Source organism: Antechinus flavipes, chromosome 2, assembly GCF_016432865.1.
Source record: "Antechinus flavipes isolate AdamAnt ecotype Samford, QLD, Australia chromosome 2, AdamAnt_v2, whole genome shotgun sequence".
In the NCBI taxonomy this organism is placed as follows: domain Eukaryota; kingdom Metazoa; phylum Chordata; class Mammalia; order Dasyuromorphia; family Dasyuridae; genus Antechinus; species Antechinus flavipes.
This window is the reverse complement of record NC_067399.1, coordinates 383,767,446-383,786,337: the sequence shown is the minus strand read 5'-3', so window position 1 is coordinate 383,786,337 and position 18,892 is coordinate 383,767,446. Positions and strand designations below refer to the sequence as shown.

Sequence of the window (18,892 nt, the reverse complement as noted above, 5' to 3'; positions counted from 1 at the left end):
TGTATAATAAAAAAATTTAACACTATGCACATGTGATATATATGACAATTATACTTTTCAAAAACATTTTGTTTTTTTTTTAATTAGGAACATTCTCATTATTCATTAAAAATAATGTAGTAGTGATGAAAGAATTGTGTACTTGTGTGTACATGAATATATCAACTCTTAGAATCTCCAAATTACCTTTGGCAACTCTAAATTACTTTAAATGTTCACATCCCTTGCTTGCACTATAGTACTTTTAACATTGCATACATTTAAATTAAATGTTTAATGAATTAAATTAAGTGACATTATTTTACTCTCATTCTGAGTATCCTCAAGCTTTTTTCTTAAACTGGCACTGTCATTCTGCCTATTTAAATGTTAACTATCATTTAAGGTAAAACTCAAGTTTCACCATCTCCATGAAAATTTCTTTGACCATAATTTTTGAACTTATTTCTATGCCACAAAATTTAGTATTTAACAGCAAATTGTTTTGCCGTACTCACATTGTAGGTATATGAATTTAGGTCCTGAATCATACCCATTCCATGCCCAATACACTGAGTTTTTTGAGCACAATGATCATATCCCATATCTCTTCTCTTCTCCCAGAAGATACTAGAATGACTGAATAAAATGTGATTGAATGCTAAATAATCAAATGATAAAAAAATTTTAACTGAAATTTATACTCCAAAGTAAGTTGGATTTTGAAAAATAGAAATATATTATAGAAAATTGAATTACAGCATCAGTGCTGACAAAGATAACGTTTCAAACTTACCATTAGATTGTGGCTTTATGGGAGAAGCAGCTTGCTGTATATCAATTTCCTCCATGGCATCACTCATCAATTCTCTCAAGATTTGTTGATCAGCTTCAGGAAGTACTAGACCTCTTGAAGATGGCCAACTAGTGGTATCCACCTATATAACAACAACAAAATTAAGTGAAATTCACAAAAAACACTTTCAGTTAAGTACCTAGATGTAAAAGCAGTTTTTTTTAGATTTCGTGCATGGCAATATTATAAAATATCCAAGTGAGAGAATCCAGAGTTAAGGGTCAAAGTAAAAAGGCATTAGTAGTGGGTGGTTGGGGACTTCATGTTGAGGGATATGAAGTTGCTATTTGTTAGTCTGATATTAAAAAGTGGTCTAGTATCTTTCTGAGGTTTCTAGGATTTAATGGAGAACCTCCATTAAAACAAACAAAAAAGAATAATAAAACCTGACAAAACTCATTTCTAGTAATTCATGAAGGCAGAATTGATACTGTCAGAAAAACTTTAGAAAACACTGCTAACGATTATGAAATATTAGACAGGAAACAGAAGATCATAGAAACATTAGTATTTTAATTACTGTTGCTAAGCAAAAAGCAAGGAATTAAGATTTTAAAAGGCAGTTAAGGAAACTAAATAAATAAAAGATGGTAACTAGTAAGAAAATCTGAATTTCTGGTTCACAGTTTAAAAGGGACTGAACAGTTAAAACATCTTTACAAACAGCCATTAAACTGAAACATAAAGAGGAAAGACCAAAAAAAAAAGGCTATGGATAAACTGAGACAGTATATAAAGAAGCTAAAATGTACGAAGAGCAACAGGAATAGATTTCCTGAAATTAACAGGAGAGAAAAACAGAAAAGGAGACAGATCCATGGCCTAAAACATTTATAAAAAACATAAAACTATATCTAGTTATAGGCAACAAGAAAAGTTTACATAGGCAACATGGTACAGTAAAAAGAATACTAGATTCATAATCAAAGAAGTTTGGGTTATATCTAGGAAATTATAAAGTCTTTTCACTGATCCGAAGCTCTCTCATACAAAATTTTAACCTGTTAATATTATTATTTTCATGGTAATGATAAATAAATAACTATCTTTGGAGTGTTAGCACTTTAGGTATCACTGACAAAAAAGGTAAAATTCATTATGGATCTAAAAGATTATTTGTACACAAAAAATAGGGTAAAGAGACATCAAAGAAATGACCATAAATAGTGAACCAATAATGCAGCCAGAGAAAGTAGTAAGAAGTGGAAAGTAATCACTGCACCAGCATTCAAAAGAAGATCTCCCAATCTACTAATAGATGCTTTAGGAAAAATTCAAGAGAATGGAGACAAGAATTACACAGGATAAGGAGGTATTGACTGGTTTATATATTTTCAAACTGGATTATATACTTTCATTTATCAATAAGATCCCAGATTTATTCAACTAGGAAGGGAACAAGTCTTTGTATATTGCCTATTATGAGCTAGGAATTGCTCTAGGCATTAGGGATACAAAAGATAATTCCTGCCCTCAAGAGTCAATGGAAAGAAGGTAAGAACACAAAAAGTAGTTATAACCATTTATGGGTCAGGCACCATGCTAAGCCTGTTTATGAATACTAACCTTGAATCTCACAATTCTAGGAGGTATATGCTAATATTATCCTCATTTTATATATCAGGAAACTAATGCACATAAAGGTTAAATTAAAAAGGATAAACAGAGCTAGTAAAGGTCTCATGCCAGATTAAACTCAAGTCTCCTGACTCCAGGTCCAACCTTCCATCTCTTAGTTCCTCTAACAGGAGAAAACATGCAAATAATTATGTAAAACAAGATATACATAGATAAAATAAAGCAACAAAGGAAAGGGACTGCCATTAAGGGGGAATCAGAATCTAAAACTTCTGGTAGGTGGAATTGGGACTGACAAGAAACAAAGCCAGGAAGCAGGGATGAGGACAAAGAGAATCTCAGATAAGAATACAACCTGTGAAAATGTCCCAAGTCTGTATATGGAATAAAGATCTATACAAGAATAGTGACAATATTAAAGGAGAGAAAAGGGAATATATGGCATGTTTTCAAGGTAAATTAACAAAATTTGGCAACAAACTGGAAATAAGGAGGAGGGTATGGAAATGAGGAAGAAGGTAATATTCAACTAAGAATGTTATTTTTAATACCATTAGCAAATAAAATTTGCTTAAGAGACTCAAGTAATTTTATTTGCTCATCATTTTAAAACTGAAACAGTAAACTGACATTGGGGAAGGATAACAAATATATGTAGAGGAAGAAGAAATAATAAGAAATTGTTTTAAGTAGCTTTTCTCATTTCTTCTCAATCTAAATATTTCAATCATAATGATATGCATTTAGATTATAGAAAGATATTCAAATCTACACTAATCTGCATCAGAATCCTAGAAGAAGTAAACAAAATTATTTAAGGAGCACAAGTTATATTTTAGAGCTTAAGCAGAGATAAATGTCAAATACTAAACTATGGAAAGGGCAGTATATAAAGAGATAGTAAATATGATAAATGGAAATTTATGGGACTCGATCCTGGGTCCAGTGCTCAATACTTTTCCCCATTGATCTGGCTGGTAGAATAATGTTTATTAAACTAGAACATCAATTCCAAAAAAGATATAAAAATGTAATGTGAAACTGGAGAAATACTTACATAAAATGGAAAATGACAAAGGAGTTATAGTAGGCAGCAATAAAAACATAAGTAATGTAATCTTATTAAAAGAACAAAGAATTATGAATAGAAGGGAGTAAAGAATGTAGGAATTAACTGTAAAATTAAAAGCTGGTTAGATCTTTACTATTAAGGAATTAGCTTGACATAATATCAAAACTATAAGAATCTAGTTTTTAAAAGCCTGAAAGATTACTAATAAATGAGAAATGTCAAAAATATAAGGAAAGTCTAAGTGGGCTATGATTAAGAAGTCAAATAACAGAAACAAAATAGGATTTTGCATTTTCCCAATACTTTATACATTTCAAAGCACTTATACATATGAAAAAATACACTTAAAAATTGCAAATACTGAAAGTTAATACTTAAGGAAAAAACAACCTCAAATGAGGCATGTCCAACAAATAGGAAAATGTATATATCACAAGTACAAGGACCTTATCCAAGTTCCCTTCACACCTAAAGCTGCTCAACAATAGATCACACTACTGGAAAGAAAGAACTGAGTGACACTTCCATTCTGTACCTTTGTTTTCTTTTGGACAGCTGCAGGTTTAACTTCTGTTTTACTGGGTGCATGTAAATCACCATAACTTGCAATGTACTGTATAAGATTCATGAGGGCAGCACAAGAATCAGAGCATGTTCTGATGTGAATAACATCACTAGAACAGTGCAGCTCAAAGCGAGGCTGAGTCTGAACAGGAGTGAAAGGAAAAAAAAACGATGAAATATATCTATCACTAGTAGGAAAATATGGCATACATTTATATTAAATAGTATTAAATGTAAAAACAAACTGCCATACCATATATATACTGAAAAATTACATATTCATTTCTAATTTAGAAATTATCCTGAAATATTCATTTATTTGTATCCAAATGAAGCAGATCATAAAACAATTCTTAAAGCAATTATTGGTAAAAATTTTTATTTATTTTATCTATTTTAATAACTTACTTGCTCCCCATCAGAATCAGATTTCATTGCTGTGATAGTTAATTCCAAAAGGCCCATGTCCATTACACGGACATAATCTAAAATTTAAAAAAATAAAAATGTTTCTTGTTAATACTATCAACATTTATGACAATTTCATTTAAGGATAAACTAGAAGGATTTAGGTAACAAAGAAATTGCAGTTTTTTGGCCAGAAAGTACTCATAACTTCGAATTTTTAAAGGTAAATACTTTATCCTTGATTTATATATGTTTTGAATATAAATAGCAAGACACAAACCTCTTTCAATCTGTCTTCTCAATGAAGTTGTAAATAGACTAAATCTCCAAAGTATTTCTTTTAAGTATATGTTGTTCACAACTCTTGCCATAAGAGAAGTGAATCTCTACATCTAATAGTACTCTCTATGGATTCTTAAATTTAATGATATCTTACCTCTATTCAAGTTTACAGTCACAGTATTACATTTATCAGACAAATGTAAAGCAGCTTCATCCAAGATAATTCTGGAGAAAAAATAAAATTTCCAAAAACAAATTTATAATGACAACCAATAAATAAAGGGATACAATAATTATTGCTACTATTTATCATTATTATTGCTACTATTTATATAGTGCTTTATGGCTTGCAAAGCGCTTTATATATGAAATCTCACTGATTCTCACAAGAACACTGGGAAATTATTAACCTCAATTTATAAATGAGGAAAAAGTATGAAAGAAGTTAAGTGATCAGAATCACAAAGTTAATTCTTGTTCCAGACAGGATTTTAATTAAAGATTTCTTGGCTTCAAGTCCAGCACTCTTTCTATGCAGGGAGCCACCTAGCTGCCTAAATAAAAAACATATCTTAAATCCATTGTCCTCTTGATATAGTCAAAACTATAAGCACATCAATTTCATATTCATAAACAACAATTAACATTTATTTAAACCTAATTATACAAAGAATGTGAAGATTTATACACCTAAATTTCAAGTCCCTTTCACCTCAAAATTAATCCTATTTTTGACACTTTTGCAGATTTTATCCAACTCTCTACTCTCCTTTACGTCTCACATCCAACTAAGTACAGCTGATTCTAACTCTGCAGCATCTTTCATATTTACCACTTTGTCTGTTCCTATTCCTACAATGCTACTTGCTTTCAATGCTATCTACTTGATGGGAGTGAACCCTGAAACTGTGCCCCCTTTAATATGTAAAAGAGGAGTGATTCAGAGTCTCAGGCTCTCCCCTGGGAAAAGTACTTTTCCCAGACAATACCCAGTTAAGTGGTCTCATTCAGTTGGAGATCTGGCCAGAGATATGGTCGAACCCTCTACTGTGTTGAAGATTAATCTGGGACTACTCCCAGTAGCTGAACTCATAAAATAAGTGATCTCTTTTCTATTAGAGATCTAAGACACATTGAAGGAATCTCATTCAATTTTGAATGCAAGCCTATGCCTCAGCCGGCTAATAAAAGACAACTCTGAACCCCAAATCTTTGCAGAAGTCCAAAACAGGAATTTACTTTGCCAAGGAAGCTCTCTTCTTGGCAGGACTGCCTGCCAGGACTTTTGCCCATTGTGAAGTTATTCTCTTCTCAGAGAATACTTCTCAGAACACTTCTAAGTGTTAACCTTTGTTGTTTCCCTAACAGGACCTTTTTACCCACTAAGAAATCTGTCTTCCTAGCAAAAGTGGTTTCTCAGTGCTAAATTCCTAATGAGGAATCTGCTCACTAAGAAAGCTTCCTTCTTAATAATAAATTTTTCTTTTGCCACACATTTTCGGGTTTGCAAATTCTTTCACATTGAGCCTGCACTGACCACAGGGGATTCCCCACCCCAATTCTTGCACCTCTTCACTACCACTAACCTCATCATTTGCCCCTCATCATTTTGGTTGGACTTGAGATGGCTGAGAGCAAAAGTGATGGAAAAAATGTGGGGGGACTACAAAAGAGCTATAGGCAACATCCACAAGTAAAGGTTGTAATGTGAATAATGGGCAGCAAAACAATGGAAAAAAGAGTAATAAGAAAGTCAGGAGGAAAACAGAGAAAATAGTGTCATGAAAACCCAGACAGTGGAACAGACCAATACTATCAAATGTAGCAAAGGTTGAAAAAGATAAAAACTGAGGGAAAAAACCCAAATCCATCAAAATTTGCTATTTAATAGAGCACTACTATCTAAACAGAGTAGTTTCAATTAAATTCAGAAAAATTCAGAAGCCAGAATGCCCAGAGTTAAGAAATGAGTGAGGAGAGGAAGTGAGACAATGAAAGTAGTTTTTTCCCTAGAAATCTGACTGAAAAACAGATACAGAATACCCTGAGGGGATAGTAGAATCTAGGGAAGATTTTTTTTTTTTTTTTGGGGGGGGGAGATAGGGGAAGAGCAGATTGTAAGATATTAAAATAAGGGGCATGTTTTAAGAAATTAAAAAAGAAACCAGTAGGTTAGGATAGATTGAAGATTAGAGAAAGGAGATAATTATGATTGCAATCTGCTGGAGAAAATAGAAGAAATAGATTCAAGGGCACATATAGAAGGGTAGGTTTCTTCTTTGTCTGAGTTTACCACCACACCTCAATTTTCTCCTTCTCCTTCCAAAAAGTTCTTCCTAGAGCCTCCACTTTGGGGAAGAGTCCTTCTCAGCCATACTTCATTCTCTGGATTTCACCACCATAGCCCCATACAAATAATTCATCTCCCTCTAGGTCCCTTGCTTTTCAATTCCACTTTTTATATGCTGTTTTCCCCAGTGCAATTTAAGCACATACAGAATAGGTACACACCTTTCTTTTGTTTGTATCCCCAATGCTTCACATAAAGCTGCTTAATAAATTTTTGCTGACTTGATTTATACCCAGAGATTATGAGGAAGGAGAGGGTGGAAGATGTTCTACAAACACAGTAAGCTTATTTATTAAATGAATACTCTGCTTAGTGCAAATAATATATTAAGAACTTTTGGCACTTTGGGATACTGAAATAGAAAGGGGTAATGTTATTGTTCGAAAAGAAGGAAATTTTCTCAAATATTTTTAGCACATTCCCAAGAGAACAAAAGCACATGAGAAATTGAATCTTTCTTTAAAATGCTTAATTAAGGCAATAGATGGCATAACTAGAACTAAAGAATGGTTTTACTCATTATTTGAGGCAAACCTGTGGTCTCACTGGTATGAGAATGTGCAGAAAGGAAATGCCCTCTTCCAACAGAGATTAAAAACCTGTTCTTCAACTTACATTCTTAGGAAGTAACTTGTCTTTATAACTAATATTCATTACTATCCTAACAAAAGATCTTTTATTAGTATAAAAATTAATTAAAATATTTGAAGCTATTTTTTAAAATTATAAACATTAAAGAACATATAGGGAGTTTCCACAGTTACCTGAGAGTGGATGATGATTTATCCAAAGAAACACTACTAGAAATACTAAATGTTTCTACAGTCAGAAGAGCTCTTGTTGGCAAATAAAGAGGCCTATGATTTAAAAAAAAAAAGTGTTAAAAAAAATAGCAAAGTTCTCTTGATAAACTTTTTTTTAACATAATTTAACTCAGAGATCAAATCATCTATCTGCCTTAATATAACTTTAGAAATAACATAACGAAAGTGTATATTTTTTGTCACATGTTTACTTACCTATAATCAAGGGCACAACTCCAGAGATGAACATGAAAAGTTGTAAAGGAAGCTGGAGGATTATATCCCAAAACAGGTTCATCAGAAATATTCATGAAATATAAAATCTATAATCACAAAGATATAAAACATTCTGCTAATTTAGAAGAAAAACAGACTCTTTTTTTTTTTACAACCTGACTGATAATCAGGAACCTAAATTCTAGGTCCTAGGTTTGTTATATAAACTGTATGACTCTAAACAAGTCACTTTACTTTTAGTCCCACTCCTCATCTGTAAAATGAAGAGATTAGAGAGAATTATAATTCACCATTGCTCCAACTCTAAAATTCTATCACCCTATCATAAAAAATATCAACAGTATACTTCAGAGAACAAACAATACAAGGATAGTAATACTGAAGAGAAAAATCAACAAGTATATAATTTCTAAAGCCAAATATAATTGAATTTAAAAGGAATAGTCTATATATGCTATGATGCCACACATAATAGCGACTGTGAAATACAAACATATACATACGAAAATGTAAATTTATTTTAACATAGTTCTACATTAATTTCAGAACTATTTCAAGTGGCTTCATATTTGTAAGGATTTTACTAAAAACTGGTTTTCTTAAACTTTGTAAAGCTAAGGTTAATTTCAGAATTTTTTTTTAATTTATAAAACATTAGAATTGAAAAATAATCCTTTTAATTTCACATATATTTTAGTTTTTAGTAAAATTACAAACTCCTCTCCTAACACACTTTGATGATTTTCTCTTAACCAGTCACCCTTAGGCATTTATCTGCAAAATAAAACTGGTTAGCCTTGTGGCGCATATCCATAAATCCATAAAAACTGCTAAAAGCCAGTTCTTCTTAATTACAATAAAGATGCTTAGGAACTATTAAAATCTGATTTAAGGAAGCAAGTAAAATAATTGAAATTTTAATTTATAGTTCTCTAGATCTACCTCTAGCATAAGGCACTAAATTCTACTTATATGGAGAAAGTTTTTCATAAATATATTCATCTCAAAAAATAATTCTTTTGATATGAAAATTTAAATTTTCTAAATAGTCTGATATTGACTGCCCTAATTCTTGTGGTGTCTTTTCAGTCATGTACAATTTTTTGTGACTCCATTTAGGGTTTTTTTTTTTTTTTTTGGCAAAAATACTAGAGTGGCTTGACATTTCCTCCTCCAGATCATTTTACAGATAAGGAAACTGAGGTAAATGGGGTTAAGTGCCCAAGTTTACACAGCTAGTCAGAGTCTGGGGCCAGATTTGAATTTAGGTCTTCCTGACTACAGGTTTTTTGATGCTCCACCCACCTTACCACCTAGCTACTCTGTTCTAATCTCTAAATCTAGTTAGCCCTTCCACGTTAAGACTTTCCTCACTGAAGTTTGAATATAACATGAATCAGCATGGGATCTTGAAGGGAATTTTGCAGAAGCCACAGATAACATGCAAAGGCTAGCAGATGACAAAGCAAAATTTAGGAACTGAGAAATGAACAGAATATACATAAAATTATAGTCTAATAACGTATTTTACATGGATTTTCCAGATCACGGGATTGCACACTCCTTATCCACACATGGAAGGAATAATTGTGTAAGTAAATTAATGCTAATATCATTAATTCCTATTGAAAATTTCAAAACCATATTTTATTAACATACAAGAACTGTTTAGATTGTAAGATAAAATACAGAACTTTTTAAGTCTGTTAATTGTGATGAAATGTAAATATTTTACACATATGAAATATGAAAAAGAATGGTACTGGAATTATAATAAAAGAATGAAAAACAAATAAGGTCTATGTTTTTAAGTGTTCAGAAATCAAATGAGTTTAAATGACAAAAAATAAGTTAACCTGTTCATGCCAGCTAAGTCCAGAAGGAAGTACTTTATGCTGAAGGGTTGCTCCTTTGAGTCCCACCGCAATGAGAAATTCCTAAAGAGTAAAAGAAATTTCAAAAGGAATTAAAATCCTAACCTTTACCAGCATTTTATAGTTAATTCAAATTTTTTTCTGATAGTATAAAATTGGTTCCCATTATATTCAAATGCCTCTGTGACCTCACTGATTCACAAGTTCTATCAATGTAAATTGCAACCACCCACAACTGCTTGTCAATTCCTTTCCATAACCTTCCATAAATACTCTGTAGTTGATATACCTAAAGTATCAGACCATCCTTGATGACATATTTCAGTCATTTTTTTTTAGATATCCTCAAGATTTTATGTTGCAATCTACTACCCACCATGCTTTTCTCCATTGCCCTCTATGAGACTAAAAAGCAAAATAAACGATGGGATCAAGAACCTGGAGAATCCGAGTTAAAATCCAATCTCTGGGGCAGCTAGGTGGCATAGTGGATAGAGCACCAGCCCTGAAGTCAGGAAGACCTGAGTTCAAATCTGGTCTCAGACACTGAACATGTCCTAGCTATGTGATCCTGGGCAAGTCACAACTCCAATTGCCTCAAAAAAAAAAAAAAAAAAAATCCAATCTCATAAATTCACTAGTTGTGTGACCGTGGGAAAGCCATTAAACTTTTCCCTGATTCAGTTTTCTCATCTGTAACATAGGCATAAGACTAAATACCTCCTGCAAGGATTATAAGATCAAATAAAATAATGGCAAAACATTTAGCCTGAACAGAATAAGCCCTATATAAATGTTAACTTGTTCTTTTCTCTACCTTTAATTTTACCTCTGAAGATAATCAGGCTAACTTTTTTTTGAACAATTTCCAATTCACTTTAAAGAGATCCTACGATGTTCCAAGACTTAATACATTCAGCATAATGTCATCTGGGGACAGAAGCAGATGGAAGTCCACACTACTCACAAATAATCCCTCACGTAATAAAGCTTACGAAATGGCATTTTGTTCTCTTCAAATAAGGATATGCTCTTATATGTTCTAAGTTTTCATTTAATTGTAAAACAGCAAAAAGATGGTACACATTGAGCAAATTTGCTTGTTCTTTACATCGCAGATGTTTTAGGGAGATCTATGTATAGATGACTCACATAAAGATTTATTATGGATGGAAAGTTGGCATATGGATTGGAGATTACTAATATTTTCCTTTGCCTATTTAAAGGCATCAATAAAGTCCAAGATTCTTTCCAACTCTTTGGCACTCCTTTCTTTTTCACAGAACTTGTGTGCTCTTCAACATTATGACAACTGCATGAGACTTCCATTATATAAATATCAATTTGAGACTAATAATCTCAGACTCGGTTAAAAACTAAATATGTCCAAAAGAATACAAACCTTTGTATTCATCTCTGATTTATCAGACTGGATTTTAACAGCAACAGATAACATACTTAAAGAGTCTCCTCCAACACCATCTGAAGTTCTACTAAAACCATCTTCTTCTGATGAATAAATTATAGGTTCCAACCAATGTGGACGAGTTGTGGTGGGAAGTCGTACTTCAGCAGGAAGAATCACTCCATCTATCATGCCTATGTCCATATCAGAGGTGAAAATATTTAATAATACTCTTTTAATACAGGCACAACATAATTACTATTTTGGCTTTAGGAGTTCTAGGACTATTACAATGAATGGGCCACAAAAGAATGTCTTCTGATGAATTTCCTCAAAAATAATTGCAAAAATGTTGAAAGAAAACAAAATTGCTGAAAATTTTGACAAGAAAAATCAAAACCTAAAAACAAAAAACAATGAACAAATTGAAGAAGAGTTATTAAATACCCCAAAAAATATCTTGGAGCACATGAAATTCTTCAGATTTGTTCATGCACTTAGTTAAATGGCAAGCACCTTTGCTTCTAATGATGATGAATAAATAAAATGATGAATGAAGAGAAATTATTACACATTAAAGTGACATTCATACTCTGTACTTCTTAGAGATAACCTGTGTTTAAAAAAAATATATATATATATATATATATATATAACATGGAAATTGAAGAAAATTGAGTGATATAATTAGAGAGGCAAAGTTCAAACTAAAATTTTTTTTAAAAGAATTGTACAATTGTACAATTGGGTATAATTAATAGTAAAAGAACATCCCTTAAGAACTATAACCTTCCAGCAAACATTTATTAAGCGAATAATAGATATAAAGTACTATAATAAGATAATACAAAAATACCCTTAAAGAGTTTTATAAGAAAAACACTGGCTAGAATACAAAGTATATAAAAAGTAATAATATATTAAAACTAAGTTGAGAATTTATATCAAGATGTTACTGAAGGTTTTTTCAGCAAGCAACTATCATGGTCAGACCTGTGCATTTAAAACTTTTTGTTTTTAAGCAAAGGTTAAATTGAAAAAAGGATTGAAGCAGTATGACTAATAAGCAAATATGTTTAAAATGATTGTAAATGTATAACCTATATCAGATTACTTACTGTCTTTGGGGAGGGGAGAGATAGAAGGGTAGGAGAAAAAAATATGGAATTCAAAATTTTACAAAAATGAATGTTGGTAAACGAGTGCAAGGGACAATGTTGTAAAAAATTACCCTGGCATGGATTCTGTCAATACAAAGTTATTATTAAATAAAATAAAATTAAAAAAAAAAAATGAATGTTGGAAACTATTTTTTACATGTAATTAGAAAAATAAAATAATATTGAGGGGATAAAAAAGAAGGCTGAAGATAGGAGCCTTCTTTTTTTTTTTTTCAGAAGGTTGATAGAACAGTAAATTCAGAATTCAGAAAGTCCCCCAAAATACGAAAGATGTTGTGGAAGTAGGTTTCTCAGAATCCGGTAAAAATAGACAGGATAATAAATGATATGAATTCAAGTTGACTCTGATACTGATGACCAGTAAAATGGTAGTATCATCAAGGTTAACAACAAACTTTTGCTATTTTGAAAATCACTGTTGAAAACTTAATAATGTATGATACTGGGTATTTATCACTTTGGGTCTTAAGTTTTCTCATATTTAAAGGGAAAGTTGCTCTAGATCAAAGCTTTTTAAACTGTGGGTTGTGACCCCATAATGGATCACATTACTGGAAATTATGATTTTTAAACAATTTATGTTTGATTTGTATATCTATTTTATATACATATATACCCAGGGTGACATAAAAAATTCTCCAGTAAAAAGGGGTCACACGAATGGAAAAAGTTTAAGAAGCCCTGGTCTAGATGACCATTAGAGTACCTTCCATGATATGCTGATTTTAAGATGCCTATAGTAGAGACCATTTTATGCTGTCCTAAAATGGTTTCCTAAAAAACCTTAGAAATAATATCGATATTTTATATTCATCATACCTTGGTGATATAAACTGAAGCTGTTTGAATGAAGACAGATGTAGTGTTTATCTTCAAAACCTTCATATTTTGTCACGAAAAATAATGAAGCACTATTGAATTCTAACCAGAATTCACCATGTTTACTTTCTAACAATTCTCTGTCATCTTGCTGATGGGAAGATGAGAAAAACACAAGGTTAAGAATGAACTGAAGAAAAGAGATTTTATGATAGAAGAATTTCTGTTTGGAGTATTAGGAAAATTTAAAATTGTCAAGTGACAATTTCTTGAATTAAATGTACTCTATGGCAATAAAAATTAAAATTTATTTATGTTATCTGCTAAATATTATCATGGTCATTATCCTTTAACTAGAGTAATTCATCTTATTGCTATTAATATCCAAATATTTGAAACCAAAAGTAACGCATTTATATAGTTGGCCTTTGGTTTACAGCTCCATCAGATTTATCAATTTTGGTAGACTTCAATAATATCAGTATTTAATTTTGTCATTTTATGGATCTTTTTAACATTTAAATTTATTTCTCTAATAACTTTCAAGTATTCTGTATTTGTTTTAAGTCTGCTAATTTATTTTCTACTTTTTAAAAAGTGAATGGTTACTTGAATTGTATTTGAACTCCTTTGTAACCATTACAGAAGCCTGCCTACTTTGAATCATAATGAGCCTGAATAATGCTGATCTTACCAAATATATTATTCACAATACACTGAACAAAGTAGGAAACAAGAAAGAATTTATGGAACATAATTATCCTTGGAAGATTATTAGTAGAGAATCGATTTGGCAAGTCCCTTTCTCTTATGAACTCTTACCTTAATATCTGTAAATACTGATACTAATCCATGATTGATGTTCAGAAGAACAGAAAGAAAACTCTGAGAATTCTTGTTTTGAGATTCAAGGTTTTTTTTCCTACGAGAACGATAGTTGGGATCAACTGTGGAAAAATACTGCAAAGTCTCTTCCTCGGATCCACTCTCATCATCTATAAGAAATTAACCAAAAATTCTGATAATTTATTTAAAATATTTATTTTACAACTATCAAGATAAAAATGTTGTCCATTAATGTCTTTTTTAAAATACTTCATTAAGATAGCAAGGTCGCTATGGATTCATAAATGGTATGGCAGCAGAGGACAAAATCTTCCCAATATGAAAATTTGTATGTATGACCTATGTATCTGAGAACCAGCAAACCTAGTTCAGACCTAGATTCAGAATCTGCTTCTGATGATACATCAAAGCAGTGTGTCTGATAGTAGTCGGTAGTCACTTAATCTCTTATGACCTTCAAGTAACTCTCTTAAGATTATATAAAATAGGAAGCAAAGGTGTCAATTTACGTTGAGAGAAAAAAAAAAGAAAACAGTAGGCAAAGCAAGACTTTAGCAAGACTAGCAAGACTATAGCCAAGACTTTAATTTTTAATTACTTTTACAATTAAAAGTGTAAGTTACTCATGATTTTCCCAACTTGCAATACTGTATTATTCAGATTCAAGTTTAGAATTATTTTAAGGGATATTACCGTAATGAACTGTAGATTTAAACTGACTAAAACTATCTTTGTTGAAGGTATTAATCAGTTGACTGGCTACCGAGAGCCCAATACCATATGAAATATTTTCCAGTGTTTCCACAGGTGATGGAGCTGTTGGTTCCCACAGTAGCAGGTCATTACTGATCCTATAAAGATAAAAATTGTATATGTTTAAAAATTGCATCATACTTCAACCTGAAAACATTATACAACATTGCCTTTCAAGTTTTACATGACAGTAGAAAAAAGCATGAAAAAACAGAAGTCATAAATGAGAATCACAAAAAAAATTGTACATTCTACATGCTAGCAGTTGTTTTCTTGTTGTTTGCTTTTTAAGAATATAAATTCCTTAAGGGCAAGAACTATTTCACTATTTGCCTTTATATTCAGAACGCTGGCAGAATATCTGGTATACAATGGGCATTTAATAAGAACTTATGATTATAAATATCAAGATGTAAAATAGAAGATACTGCATTTTCAAGGAAATGCTAGGGTGAAATACCACTTAGCAAAGTACTGACAAGATAGTAAGCACTCATATTTAAAACTTTTTATTTTCAAAACATATGCATAGTTTTCAATATTGACACTTGCAAAATCTTGTCTTGCAAATTTTTTTCTCTCTCCCATCTCTCCCATAGACAGCAATTAATCCATTATATGTTAAATATGTGCAATTCTTCTATACATATTTCCACAATTATCATGTTTCCACAATTATCAGATCAAAAAGGAAAAAAAAAAGAGAAAGAAAACCAAATGCAAGCAAACAAAAAAAGTGAAAATACGTTATGATCCACACTCATTTCCCATAATCTTCCATCAGAGGACCACTGGAACGGTCCTGAATTGCCTCAATATTGAAGAGTCATGATCATTAGAACTAATCACTGTATAATCTTGTTGTTGCCATGTAAAATGTTCTCTTATTTCAACTCATGTCATTTAGCATCAGTTCACACAAGTCCTCCAGGCCCCTCTGAAATCATCCTGCTGGTCGTTGCTTATAGAACAATAATATCCCATAACAATAGTATACCATAGCTTATTCACTCATTCTCTAACTGATAGCATGCACTTAGTTTCCAATTCCTTGCCACTACAAAAAGGACTGCTACAAACATTTTTATAAACATCTGGGTCCTTTTCTCTTTTTTATGATCTCTTTTGGATTCAGGCCTAGTAGAGACACTGTTGGATAAAACTGTGAGGAAGGCACATTTTATAGTCCTTTGGCAAAGTTACATGTTGTTCTCCTGAATGGTTGGATCAGTTCACAATTCCACCAACAATGTATTAGTGTCCCAGTTTTTCCATATTCTCCCCAACATTCATCATTATCTTTTCCTGGCATCTTAGCCAATCTGAGAGGTGAGGTACTCATATTTAAGTAACTTGATGAGAATCAGTTAAAATTCTCCCCAAAATTCTATTCAAAGAAATGTGTTACTTTAAGAATAATGTTTTTCCGTTTCTGAAGTTTATTAAGGAAAGAGTTAACTGGTCTAAATATATAACATAATATTACTTAAGAAGACTCAGACTTTTTGCAGAAAGGCTTTTTTGAAAAGCTATTAAAAATAATTCACAACTTAATCAAAACTTTTGCAGGATACAAAATAAATCCACATAAATCCTCAGCACTTTTATACATCACCAACAAAATCCAACAGCAAGAAATACAAAGAGAAATTCCATTCAAAATAACTGTCAATAGCATAAAATATTTGGGAAACTATCTACCAAAGGAAAGCCAGGAATTATATGAGCAAAATTGCAAAACACTTTCTACAAAAATAAAATCAGATTTAAATAACTGGAAAATATTAAGTGCTCTTAGATAGACCGAACTAATATAATAAAGATGATAATACTACCTATTTATTTAGTACTATACCAATCAGAGTCTCAAGAAACTATTTTAATGTTCATATGGAAGAACAAAAGGTCGAGAATTTCAAGGGAATTAAAGGGGAAAAAAAAACTCAAATGAAGGTGGCCTAGCTGTACCTGATCTAAAACTATATTATAAAGCAGTGGTCAACAAAACCATTTGGTATTGCCTAAGAAACAGATTGATCAATGGAATAGGTTAAGTTCACAGGACAAAATAGTCAATATCTATAACAATCTAGTGTTTGACAAACCCAAAGATCCCAACTTTTGGGATAAGAATTCACTATTTGACAAAAACTGCCGGGAAAATCAGAAATTAGTATGGCAGAAACTAGGAATGGACCCACACTTAACACTGTACAACAAGATAAGATCAAAATAGGTCCACGATTTAGGCATAAAGAATGAGATTATAAATAAATTAGAGGAACATAGAATAATTTACCTCTCAGACTTCTGGAGAAGGAAGGAATTTGAGACCAAGGAAGAACTAGAGATCATTATTGATCATAAAATAAAAAATTTTGATTATATCAAATTAAAAAGCCTTTGTACACACAAAACTAATGCAAACAAGATTAGAAGGGAAGCAACAAACTGGGAAAATATTTTTACAGTTAAAGGTTCTGATAAAGGCCTCATTTCCAAAATATATAGATAATTGACTCTAAATCAAGCCATTCTCCAATTGATAAATGGTCAAAGGACAATTTTCAGATAATGAAATTGAAACCATTTCTACTCATATGAAAGAGTGTTCCAAATCACTATTGATCAAAGAAATGCAAATTAAGACAACTCTGAGATACCACTACATACCTGTCAGATTGGCTAAGATGACAGGAAAAAATAATGATGAATTTTGGAGGGGACGCGGGAAAACTGGGACACTGATGCATTGTTGGTGGAGTTGTGAACGAATCTAACCATTCTCAAGAGCAATTTGGAATTATGCCCAAAAAATTATCAAACTGTGCATACCTTTTGATCCAGCAATGTTACTACTGGGCTAATATCCCAAAGAGATACTAAAAAAGGGAAAGAAACTTTATGTGCCAAAATGTTTGTGGAAGCCCTCTTTGTAGTGGCTAGAAACTGGAAAATGAATGAATGCCCATCAACTGGAGAATGGCTAAATAAATTGTGGTATATGAATGTTATGGGATATTATTATTCTGTAAGAAATGACCAGCAGGATGAATACAGAGGCTTGGAGAGACTTACATGAACTGATGCTGAGTGAAATGAGCAGAACCAGGAGATCATTATACACTTCAACAACAATACTGTATGAGGATGTATTCTGATGGAAGTGGATATCTTTGACAAAGAGAAGATCTAATTCAGTTCCAATTGATCAGTGACAAATGGACAGAATCAGCTACACCCAGAGAAGGAACACTGGGAAATGAATGTGGACTACTTGCATTTTTATTTTTCTTCCCAGGTTATTTTTACCTTCTAAATCCAATTCTTCTTGTGCAACAAGAGAACTGTATAGATCTGCACACATATATTGTATCTAGGATATACAATAACATATTTAACATATATAAGACTGCCTGCTATCTAGGGCAGGGGGAAGGGAAAAATCGGAACACAAGTGAGTGCAAGGGATAATGTAAAAAATTACCCATGTATATGTTTTGCCAATAAAAAATTATAATAAGTTAAAAAAAAAGAAAGAGATAGGGAAAGATAGAAACTGGAACTCACAGCTTTTTTTAAATGTTAAAAATTGTTTTCACATGTAATTGGGAAAAATAAAATGTTACATTAAAAAGAAAAAAAAGTGGGGGGCTTTTTTGAGTACCTCAGTTACAAGTGTTTTCCTTTTTCCACAATTACCTCATACCTGCTTTGCATATCCCTAACAATTTATATGTTGGCTTCTTTTTTTTAAATTAAAATAGAAACTGTTTAAAATCAAGGACTGTTTAATGTCAAACTTTTTTCTATAATGATAATAATAACAACAGTACCAACAGCTTGCATTTATAGAGCATTTTAAGGTTTTCAAAGCACTTTACA

At 31.7% G+C, this 18,892-nt stretch overlaps 1 protein-coding gene across 1 annotated transcript in view; it reads right to left on the bottom strand.

Moving 5' to 3' along the window:
* The window catches only part of ATG2B (autophagy related 2B), a 111,337-nt gene that overhangs the window by 26,979 nt on the left and 65,466 nt on the right, over positions 1-18,892 (bottom strand). The window contains exons 19-29 of the mRNA XM_051978429.1: positions 14,948-15,105; positions 14,231-14,403; positions 13,409-13,559; positions 11,406-11,602; positions 9,986-10,066; positions 8,109-8,215; positions 7,854-7,946; positions 4,894-4,964; positions 4,458-4,534; positions 4,021-4,191; positions 776-917 (exon numbers count right to left, since the gene is read on the bottom strand). Coding sequence (XP_051834389.1) covers positions 776-917; positions 4,021-4,191; positions 4,458-4,534; positions 4,894-4,964; positions 7,854-7,946; positions 8,109-8,215; positions 9,986-10,066; positions 11,406-11,602; positions 13,409-13,559; positions 14,231-14,403; positions 14,948-15,105 — 1,421 coding nt within the window. The remainder of the gene's footprint in view (positions 1-775; positions 918-4,020; positions 4,192-4,457; positions 4,535-4,893; positions 4,965-7,853; positions 7,947-8,108; positions 8,216-9,985; positions 10,067-11,405; positions 11,603-13,408; positions 13,560-14,230; positions 14,404-14,947; positions 15,106-18,892) is intronic.